The sequence below is a fragment of the Tupaia chinensis genome, unplaced genomic scaffold (genome assembly GCF_000334495.1).
Source record: "Tupaia chinensis unplaced genomic scaffold, TupChi_1.0 Scaffold147433_1, whole genome shotgun sequence".
In the NCBI taxonomy this organism is placed as follows: domain Eukaryota; kingdom Metazoa; phylum Chordata; class Mammalia; order Scandentia; family Tupaiidae; genus Tupaia; species Tupaia belangeri.
This window is the reverse complement of record NW_006207284.1, coordinates 1666373-1678306: the sequence shown is the minus strand read 5'-3', so window position 1 is coordinate 1678306 and position 11934 is coordinate 1666373. Positions and strand designations below refer to the sequence as shown.

Sequence of the window (11934 nt, the reverse complement as noted above, 5' to 3'; positions counted from 1 at the left end):
GGATCTTGGGCACGCACGCACACGCGCCCGGCGTGAGTTTTAAGCCACCGGGTCCGGGACACGAACCACGGTCGACTACGTGGGAGTCCAGCGACATAGCCATTACGCTAACTGCTGGTTCCCAAGACAAATCATATTTCTAAAACTGTGGTGTTTAGGAATGCATAGTTGAGTGGTGAAACTACAATGAAACTGAAGAACATGATTACTATAACAGCAAACATACTGGTTACTTTGAGGAGAGAGGGATGGAATGACGCTGGGATAGGCACACAGAAGCACTTCTAGGGTGTTTGGCCAAGTTTTATTTCTTGACCTGGGTGGTGGTTACAAGGTTGTCTGCTTTATAAAAACTCATTATTATGTATGTCTGTCTAGTGGTTTAATAGGTGTTTTATTTTACAATAAAAATAAAATACTGTTATATTACAGTACTAAAGAAAAGCAAATAGATAGAAAAATAATAGACTATGATGTTAAGATCAGAGAAAAAAACTTAGAAATGGAAAAGTAGAAGGGCCAGCAGGTGATGTGGTGGTTAAGGATGCTGAACTCCCACATGGCTGACGGTGGTTCAAGTTCCAGACCTGGCGGCTTGCTTTCTCACCTCTCTCTCACTCTGTCCCTCTCTGGTCAAACTGAAATGAATGGATAAAGTTAAATAAAATATTAAAAAAAAAAAAGAATCATGTTAAGGAAAGGATCACTGTACAAAAAATAAATAAATGTTGCCTTGGGTTAAAAAAAAAAAAAGGAAAAGTAGAGTTATCTGGGAAATGGTTTACGAAGCAGTCACAACTTAAGTGGAGTCTTAAAACTTGACAGAGTGGTAGAAAGTAAAAGGAACCCTAAAGAAAATCAAGTGATACACAATACATGAACAATAAGATGATGTAGTGCTGAAAGAGCAATCTGGGACTTGGGTTCAAATCCTAATCATATAATAGTTGTTTTAACTTGACAAGTCAGTTAATAATTGAGTCTGTTTCCTCAGGAGAATACCCGAGAAGAGTAAATAACACATACTTTTTTCTTTCTTGAGAGGTTTTTGCTATAGGGCACATGCGCTTGCCAGAAAGGCAGAGAAGAGAGAGAGATAGAAAGAGAGAAATCACCCCCCAGGGGTAGGGCCACGATGCAATCCCTTCTCCTCTATTCTCTTGGGATCTTGGGCAAGCACGCACATGCGCCTGGCGTGAGTTTTAAGCCACCGGGTCTGGGACTCGAACCGCTGCTGGCTACATGGGAGTTCAGCGACATAGCCATTATGCTAACTGCTGGTCCCAATAACACATACTTTTAAGTACCTGTCACAAAGTGATATCTTAGTAAATTTTCAACAGTGCAATTTATAGTCAAAAGGAATTTAGAAATCATTTAACATAACTTCTAGTTTAAAATCCAGAATACATGTGTTTAGTTAATATTTACTACAGTGAAGAAGACAGATCCAGAACATTTTTATTACTGTAGAAAGTTCTACTAGATGGCAGTATAGTATTTCCAAGTAGCACAGTGGCTTTTTTTGTTTGTTTGTTTTTTAATAGTTTTTGCAGGACCAGCCGGTGGCATGGTGGTTAAGGCGCTGGACAATCCTACATGCCCAACCGGGGTTCGAGTCCTGAATCTGGTGGCTTGCTTTCTCACGTCCCCTCTCTCTCTCTCTCACTCTCTGGTCAAAATAAAAAAATCAATGAATGAATAAATAAAAATAAAATAAAAAATTTAAAAAAATAGTTTTTGCTATAGGGTGTGTATGCTCACTGGAGATAAAGAAGGGAAGATGGCCATGAGAGCTGAAATCTACGGTTTCAGAGATAAGAGCAGTGAAGATGTTCTGCTGAGAATCTACCCTGGCAAAAAAAGACAAGCCAGAAGACTGAGTCCACCATGAGAGATAAGATTTAGTGATTTTGGAGTTAAGAGCAATGAAGGTGCTCTGCTAAGAACCTACCCTGGTAAAGCCCCTGTCTCCTTCTCTCTGTCTCTTTCTGCCTGTCTCTGTCTTTTCATTTTTTTCTAAATTAAAAAAAATTTTTTTTAAGGTAAAGTTTTTTCCTAGGCTCTGAAATCCTCCTTTATCTTGGTACTAATCACCCCCCTCTCCCCCTCCAATCTAGGCACAAAAAGGCAGGTTAGAAGACTGAGTCTACCATGAGAACTGAGATCAATTGCCGTGCGGTTTTCATTTTTTGTTTTTTATAATTAACAAATAAATTTTTGTTTGCTTTATCCATTTTTCTCCTTTTTTTCTTTCATTTTTTCCTGTTTTCTTATCCTTTTTCTTTGACCTCATCACTTTGCTGCTCAGCTTCCACCTACTGAGTGTCTAGACAAGTCTAAGTGAAAAGTTGCCAAATCTGAATACTATTTGGGTCCTCCCTCATATTCCTCAACTTCCACTGAATCTGTGTCACAAAGGAAGAAAAATGCAGCGCCAAAGAGTTTGCAGACCACATCCTCCTGTGCGCCTCTGATCTCTCAGATTGATCTTCTAGAATTAGGAAGAAATGGATGACCCTCAGATGACTAGAAATCACTACAGGGTCACAAGAAATATGCGAAACCAAGAAAATATCTCACGCCCTAGGGAAAAGAATAACTCCTCTTTACCACAGACAGTACAATGGAAATCATGTAAATGTCTGATGAAGAATTTAGAGATTCATAATGACAAAACTAACAGAGATGGAAGAGAAGAGGGACAATAAACACCAGAAGAGAAAAGTAGATGAGTCCCAGGAGTTGAATTTCTTGCCCGAGAGCTGAAAGAGTAAACACACACCATAAAAGAGTCAAATGGAACTATTGGAGATAAAGATACAGCAACTCAAAACTTCCTTTGTAAGTATTGAAAGCAGAATAGGTCATACAGAAAATTGAATCTCAGGTGAAGAAGACAGGATCGCTGGACTAATATAATCCACCACGAAGACTGAGAAAATCGCCCCCAAAATGAGAATAATATATGAGAAATACTAGATACAATTAAGCATCCAATCCAAACATCTAGATAATTGGTAGCCCAGAAGGAGAAGAGACTAATAAGGGCATTGACAATCTATTCCATGAAATCCTGCAAGAAAACTTCCCAAAGCTAGAGAGGCATTCAAAGATCCAGATTCAAGAAATACAAAGGACCCCAAATAAGATCAACCTAAGAAGACTCATTAACCTAAGACTGATTATAGCCAGATTGACCAAAACACAAAGACAAGATACTCAGACTGGCAAGAGAGAAACGTCATGTTACCTACAAAGGATGTCCCATCAGGCTAACAGCAGATCTCTCATTGGAAACAATGCGAGCAAGGAAAGAATGGGAAAATATATCCAAAGTGTTGAGCGAAAAACAATTTCAACCAAGAATACTATACCTGGCAAGATTATGCTTCTATGGGAAGAGACGACAAGAACATTCTCAGACAAACAAAACCTGAAAAAATTTACCAACACCAGATCAGCTCTCCAAGAAGTTCTGAAGGGAGTGCCATCCCAGGAAAACTAAAGTAAGACACAGAAATAAGAGTTCTAAAATAGCTAAGAAAATTATCATCTTAGTGGTAGGGACAAGTACAGAGTTGAATGTTATCTTCCAAATTTAAACGGAGAGGGGACCAGCAGTTAGTGTAATGGCTATGTCGCTGGACTCCCATGTAGTCGACTGCGGTTCGAGTCCTGGACCCAGTGGCTTAAACTCATGCCAGGCGCATGTGTGTGCGTGCCCAAGATCCCGAGAGGAGAATGGAGGAGAAGGGATTGCGGTGTGGTCATCACCCTGGGGGGTGATTTCTCGCTTTCTGTCTCTCTGTCTGGCGAGCGTGTGCGCCCTATAGCAAAAACCTCTCCAACAACAACAACAACAAAATTTAAACGAAGAGATTGGACCACAGCAGAAGATAAAGTACATGAGCTTTAACTGGTGAAATAGAATTTTATGACTTCTGACTAAAACATTACTGACCTTCATGCTTTGTTTTCCAGTGTTAAGAAGTTTTGTCTTTTCATAAGTTGTGGACAGGTCTATGTACCTATTATTCACACAGAATCCTATTTTCTGGCTTTAAGTATTAAGCAAAATTCACTTAACCTTTTCTTTTTTAAAAGAATTATTTAATTTTTATTTACTCATTTATTTATTTTTAATTTGACCAGAGAGAGAAACAGAGAAAGAAGGTGTGAAAGTAAGCCATAGGTCCAGGACTCGAACCATGATCGGCCATGTGGGAGTGTCCAGTGCCTTAACCACCACGCCACCTGCTGGTCTCCCTTAACCTCTTTTGATTTTGAGTTATTAAAGCTAAAACTGCCTTTCTTGAAATTAAAAAGTGTATTTAAAAAAAAAAACCCTATTTGGTAACCACAGTAAGCTATATAGCCTCAGCTATGTGCTATTTCATAGTATACTCATTCTGTCCACAGTTTCATGCCTAAAGTCAACTTTTGTTCACAGATATGTATATATCAGCTGAACTTACTACTGAAAGTATTTAGATTAATTAAGATATTTGTGAATCAATACAATGTGGGAAAGAATAAAGAATGGAAAGCAACTGAAGAAACCAGAGACAAGGTAGAAAGAGGACAAGATATTTGTGAGGGTGAGAAATGGGGGCAAATTATATATACATACATATATACACACACACACACACACACACACACATATAATACATATATACATACATTTTTATTACAAGAAATATATATATACAAGAAACAAGAAATGGAAAATTATTTATTGATGGTAACATGTATGCTTAATCCACTCTACAGTGAATTCTGGGTGAAAAATCACATTTTGTATGCTGTGGTGATGTCCAGTGAAAATACATTAAATAAATAAGTTAAAAAAAAAAGGGGGGGGGAACCAGCAGTTAGCGTAATGGCTATGTCGCTGGACTCCCACGTAGTCGACCGCGATTCGTGTCCCGGACCCGGTGGCTTAAAACTCACGCCGGGCGAGTGTGCGTGCGTGCCCAAGATCCCGAGAGCAGAATGGAGGAGAAGGGATTGCGGCATGACCATCCTCTCTGGGGGGTGATTTCTCGCTTTCTGTCTCTATGTCTCTGTCTGTCTGGTGAGTGCACGCGCCCTACAGTGAAAATCTCTCCAAAAAAAAAAAAAAAAGGGAAGGTAAAGAAAGAGAGAACACACAAGAAATCAGTCCCTGGGGGGATGGCTATGCCACAATCTCTTCTCCATTCTCCTCTCAAGATTTTGGGCACACAAGCACCTGAGCAAGGCATGTTTTTCAAGCTGCTGGGTCCAGGACTTGAACTGTTGAGGCAGCCATGTGGGATACAGCTACCTTAACTACCACACCACAGGCTACTGGCCCAATGCTTAACAGATTTTAAGCATATCATTATTCTTGCATTATCTGCTTTATTTAATTAAAAGACAGAACACGTGTATTTAGATTTCACAAGTCACATTCTTTAGAAGGACAAATAATAAAAACATACACTGATTTGATGCCTACAAAACGTGAAGACAGCAATGAATTGAAATACTAAGGAGAAAAACCAAAATCTAACCAATGGTCTCAAACTTCAGCAGGTGTCAGTATCACCAGTGAAGTTTATTAAAGAATCCTATACATCACCAGAAATATTGATTACCTAAGTCAAAGACACAGTCCAATAAAGCAAATTTTCAGTAAGTTTTCTAATTAGTTTGCTGTAGGGAGATGGTGACTCAACTATGCATACTTTTGATTCAGTGAAACATTTCAGAGCTGAGACTTCTATTAACAGATACTTTAGCTAGGTATGCAGACAAGTGCATGAGCTATGGAGTCTAGATTTGCCTATTTCTGTTTGTTTGTTTGTTACTATGTGGCTGTTGTTATTTAAACTTTTTGACTCTTCCTTATTTATATAAAAAAGAGAGCAACCTCAAAAGTTCGGAAACTAACATTAAAATAAACCTAAGGATTAACAAAACAAATCCCCCAAAACTCTGATCATAAAGTCATTAGATCATAAAATCATTAGATAAATATAGGTGAAAGCATCTCTGAATAAGCATAAAGGTAATGAAATAAAGAATTAAAGGCTGATAGATTTGATTAACAAAAATCTTTTTAAAGTCAAAGAATGTCATAAACATAATTAAAAGAAAAACTTGAGAAATATTTACTAACACAATATGAAAAACCCCTAAAAATCCCAACAAGAGGCTAAGAAACACATTAGTAGTTCACAGAAAGGGAGTATTCATAGATAAATAATTTAATGTCAGGAACACACCAAAAAGACTCCCTAAATCCTCAATTAAAAAGAGATTACAAATGTAATCTCGGTTCTTAAGAAGGTCCTTGAGGAATTAAAGATGAATAGGTAATTTCCACTAGAAGAGACGGAATTCACTGAGCTTGCAAAATTAATCCAGTACGGATAATACAACTCTAGTGTTCCCTGTGCCTAGAACATTCTCCTTTACTAAACTTACAACTCTAGGTTTCTCACCCTCAGCACTTAACATTGTGAATGACTTTTTGTTATTTGGGGACTGGTGTGTAGATGTATGTTGGGGAGGGTCTTATATGCACTTAGGATACATAGCAGCATCCCCCAGCTTCTACCCACTATCGATGTCAGTAGCATCTCCTCATTTCTTCAGTTAGGACAATCAAAAATGATCCAGATATTGTAAAATGGGGGGGGGGCGCAAAACCAGCCAGGTGCTTCCATCTAAGTGTCATCTTAAAAGCACTTTCCTGGAAGGTATAATTAAATCCAACAAGGTCCAATTCTGTATGTTCCCATATTGCTGCTTCTAGATCTACTAGATCTAAGAATTGTGTGTGGGTGTGGGGAGGGGACACCAAAACAACCCTTTACTGTGCTGAATGATACAGACATGCATGATTACACAGGCAAAAATACTTCTGAAAAGATAGACAAAAACATAAGGAGCAGACGTTATAGGGTGAGGGTAGAGGCCTAAGACTCTTAGATGGTTGGGAGGTTTATCCTAACTTTTTCTACCATTTCCATTTACCATATACCTATATATTTTCCAATAACAAAAGTAGACCTTTTAAATGTCTCTATGTGGATATGACATACATAGATGAAAATAAAGACTGGATTTGTGAATGAGAAAATCAGATCTATTCTACTGACAAACACTATTCTAGGCACTGGTGCCAGAACACCAAAGAGAACTGAAAAAGAAAAACAAAATCCTTGCCATTACAGTGTAAAGGGAAACTTCTACTAGACAAAGAACAGGAATTATGGGTCCTTCCATAGAGATATAAAAGAATGGTGTCTTTCAAATAATTTTAAGTCTGGGGGGGAGGTGCAAAAAGAACACCTTCACGTTTTCAAATGGTATCTACTAGTCCCTTCTCCATTCTCCTCTTGGGATCTTGGGCACGCATACACACGCACCCAGCGTGAGTTTAAGCCACCAGGTCTAGGACTTGAACCACAGTCGACTACATGGGAATCCAGCGACATAGCCATTGCACTAACTGCTAGTCCCAGTAATCAGATTTTAACAGAGGAAAACAAAAATTTGCCGATGTGCAGCAGGGGACCAATCTAACTTGTACCCACTCATAAGATATGACTCAGATACAATATATTAATAGATAATGGGTTCTTAGAAGTTATTCCTTATGATGATCAGTTCTGAGTACTGTCCCTAAACTCACTAGGTACTCCTGGGTACTTAAACAATTACATTTGAATCTAACCTATCAGCTTGCATTGCTGGAGCTCAAGAAAAAGACAATGGAACTGAAGAAATTCCACAGAAAACTGAAACCACCATGTAAATTAGATAAGTACTATGAAAAGACTATGACCACTGAAAGTATTTTAAAAGAGCATGCTCTTTATACCTCATCTTCAAAGAATTCATTAGACTTGGAATTGGTATAAGTAAAATGGATCATTTTGATAAAGCAAATAAATGAACTGAGTTTCCCAGACAAGCTGGGTCAAAATCTACTCAAAGAACTGGGAACCAGCAGTTAGCGTAATGGCTATGTCGCTGGACTCTCACGTAGTCGACCGCGGTTCGCATCCTGGACCTGGTGGCTTAAAACTCACGCTGGGCGCATGTGCCTGCGTGCCCAAGATCCTGAGAGGAGAATGGACTGAGAGAGGAGAATGGACTGCGGCGTGACCATCCCCCCGGGGTGATTTCTCACTTTCTGTCTCTATAGTCTCTGTCTGTCTGTCTGGTGAGCGCACGAGCCCTATAGCGAAAACCTTTCCAAAAAAAATCTACTCAAAGATGAACACTGGGGAGGACTTCCTCCCTCATTATACACCTTGGAGGCACTGCTGACCCCAGGGCTTTTATACTTTACTATTGTACATTCATCTCCAGCTTGATTTACAATAGCAGGGCCATTCTTTAATTTAATCCCAATTACATAAACCTCAATGAATTCAGTGAACAAAGGGTAGAGTTACTTAATGAGGCTACATATAAAAAATATTTACTGCTCTTATGATTGAGACTCTGAGAAGCTGACAAAAGAACTCATCAAGAAAAGAGTTTCTGGGTAACCAACATATGTTGATTTTATTCTTAAATACAACACTTTACTTAAAAAACAAAAACAAAAACAAAAACTTTTATCAAGGTAAGGAAAACAAAATGAAGTGACAAACACTGAAGAAACATACTAATACAATTGATAAATGATATTTGTTATGAGACTATATAGTTTGAAACTAGCATCTCAACATTTAGCCATATGGCTGAATTTACTGAACGGTATTCAATTTACTTTGTACTGAAGACTTCGGGCTTTTTCTAAGTTTATCATGACATTCCATTATAACTTTGTAAGAAAAATTTCCCCATGATATGGGAGAATAGGATTTCAAAAGAGACTCACACTGATATTGAGACCACCCCCTTCACCTTAAAACAATGGGGGCCGAGAGGGAGGAGATAAAATAGACTACAATTGATGCAAATGAACCAACACAGATAATAAGACCATATTTGATATTATAATGGCAAAGGTAAAAAGACAATGGATATGAAGGGTTAACATTTCTCAAAACAGAAATGGACATCAGATTTCAATTATCCTGCTACTAAGGTCTTGATATAAAAAGCTGGTTTACCTTCAGACACGTAGACATTAAGAAGGGTAATAAAAATATCGTTTTTGTTTTTTTAACTGAATGATGGATGACATTTAAAATAGAGGGAGTTAGACTACAACCTAGACTTCACTAGTTAATTTAGAGTTGTGAATTTTTATTTTAAGCAAGATATTTGTTTTGAAGCACACCAACCAGGCCATTAAAAACAAATTATGAAAAAAGGAGGGCACAAAAAATAAAAAAATAAAAAAACCTGACTACTTGTGAAATCATTTACTGGAAGTAGAAAAGCAAGCCTGATTCAGCAAATGGGATACTTGAAGCCATACAAGAAATTTTAAGAACTACTCAATTTACAGTTTCTACCAATATTATCCTTAAGTATCAAAGGCTACTTAAGGAAAGCCACATTTACATTAGTATTCACTAATGTTCATTCATCACTGCCTTTGGAAACAATGTAAAAAATATTTAATCCCTTAATCCAAATGTTATTACCACTGGCTTCTTTTTCCTTAACACTACTACCGACTTAAGTGCTATACACGAGAAATAACTAGGAAACTGGAAACAGCCAAGCATCACCCAGATTTCCACCCAGTAGAAGCAAAAGGACTGCAAGAGACTAAAAATGTGTAAAACTACTGTTTCTAATTAGACATACATGACAGTCTGATAATACCAAATCAGACTTACGATCAGAAAAAACTAAAGAATCGAACTAAACCAAGAACTTTTCCCTATGTTTCAAAAATAATATTCTAAAGGAATTTTCTAAGAATGTTTTCTAAACAAATAAGGTCCTAATTGACTATCCACAAAAAAGTCTTCTAAATCCACTTTTTCACATACACTTTTCAGAATTCCGTTCTAAAAACAACTGTTAAAGAGCTAAAAACAAAGACCATAAAAATTAAACTTTCTAAACAATGCACAATTTTCTTTGTTAACAGAACACAGTATGCATGTTACTCTGAAAACGATACCAAATTCCCTCTTCCATAACTTAAAAATGTCAAGTAAACATCATTACAGGTTTATATTAGACATCAATACCAGAGTATTCAGATATTAAGAACTAGGTCAAAACAAGTAATATATAAACAGACTTCTGACATAACATATTTGAAGCAAAAGTTGACATTTAAATTACCAAAAATGTAAGGAGACAACAAGAGCTAATCTGTAATAAACAGAAATATTCAATGACCTAGGAAATTGTTAGCAAATGAAATATTTCTAACAGTTCTTTCAAAAAGTCACTTCAAGAGAATGTCACAATTAATTCCAATTTACAATATTTTTGGAAAATTAGTTAATTTAATTCCATTTGTTGTTAGAATTTTTAAAAATCCGCCCAGAGAGAGAGAAAGGGAAAAAAGAGAAAGCAAGCCGCCAGGTCAGGGACTCGAATCGCGGTCTGCCACGTGGGAATCCAGCGCCTCTAACCAGCACTCCACCTGCGGGCCCCCCAATTCACAATATTTCAAACAATGTGTAAGTTCAACATAATTAAGACACATTACAGAACGAACGGTTAGGTTTACCCAAATGATAACATTACTAATGAAATTATCCAAATATTAAATATAAAATTTAGTGAAGATTGCAATTTTAACAGTTGTGCAGTTGTATCAGTTGTGCAGTTGTAGTAAATACTTATCTTTTTGCTTAAAAGGCCTGCAAAACCTTTATCAGTGCCTTGTGGTTTAATCAGTCATAAATCAAACCTCGCATTTTAAGGATAATGCCTATCACATGATTAACTTTCATGGTAACCCAGAACACTAAATCCAACAGTAAAATCAATGACCAACTAACTTTTCCCCTAAAATCGACTTGCTTTAAAATTTAGTGGCGATAAAAAAAGACAATAAAACAGTACTTACATTTCTACTGAATTTGGTGAAAGAATGGTGCATATAAAACCTGTGCATATAAACAATTGCAGTGTTTATTGTAAGTTGAGAGCTGGAACATGACATTTAGGAAATATCTGAGAAAAATAAGATTTCATTTCCTAAACAATCGTGATGGAAAATTCCTTATCTACAATTCTTTTCTCATGACTCCCATTCACTCAAAACCAAATCCAACACCGAAAATAAATAAAAGCTCGAGAGAAGAGGAAGGGGGAGATGCAGGTTTGACGCCAATAAGTAGGAAATACGTACTTACTAGTACCACTATTAAGAGGGCCCTGAACTATGTATCAATGGTTATGACGAACTGAACTCGAAAACATACAGTTGAAACGCGCGCGCACACAACCATGCAAAACCACGCCAAGAACATAAAAGACCTCCAGTACGCTCTCAAGGTACCAGAGAACCGCCATCAAACCAGCTAGAAGCGCGGTTTGGGAAAGCTGCGGAGAACGCTTAGGCCGTTCAAAGTCTCTTAACCTCCTTTCAACCCCTTCTCGAAACAAGAACAGGGGGAGCCGCCCCTTTTATGCGATAATCCCTAGGATTCCCCACTCTCCTGGGCGGCACCCCCTTCCCTCGCCGCCGCCACGCGCTGCCCCAAACAGATTACACAACGCAGCTAGCCTGCCTGCATTCCCGGCTCCTCTCTCCTCCTCCCCTTCCCCGCCGGCTCCGCTCGGCCGTCGGAGCCCGAGCCTTTCTTCCCTTACGGCGCGGCCGTGGTTCAGAGAAGGCCAAGGCGGCGGCGCCATGTTCGCGGGGCACCAGGCCCGGCGACCCGGCATGAGACAGGGCGTGAGCGGCAGAGGGCCAAGACTAAGAAAGGATACACATTGAGACGCTGTCCCATTTCCTGGATGAGGTTGGCCGCCTGCTGGCGGTACGAGAGCTCTTTATCCGCCTCCACTCCGCAGCGGCGG

General features: G+C 38.5%; 1 protein-coding gene across 2 annotated transcripts in view; it reads right to left on the bottom strand.

Moving 5' to 3' along the window:
* The window catches only part of CCNT2 (cyclin T2), a gene marked incomplete at its 5' end in the record, with an annotated part of 44576 nt that extends 32642 nt beyond the window's left edge, over nt 1-11934 (bottom strand). For both annotated transcript variants that reach the window (XM_014584658.2, XM_014584659.2), the window contains 2 exon segments: nt 10976-11057; nt 11845-11934. In XM_014584658.2, coding sequence (XP_014440144.1) covers nt 10976-11057; nt 11845-11934 — 172 coding nt within the window.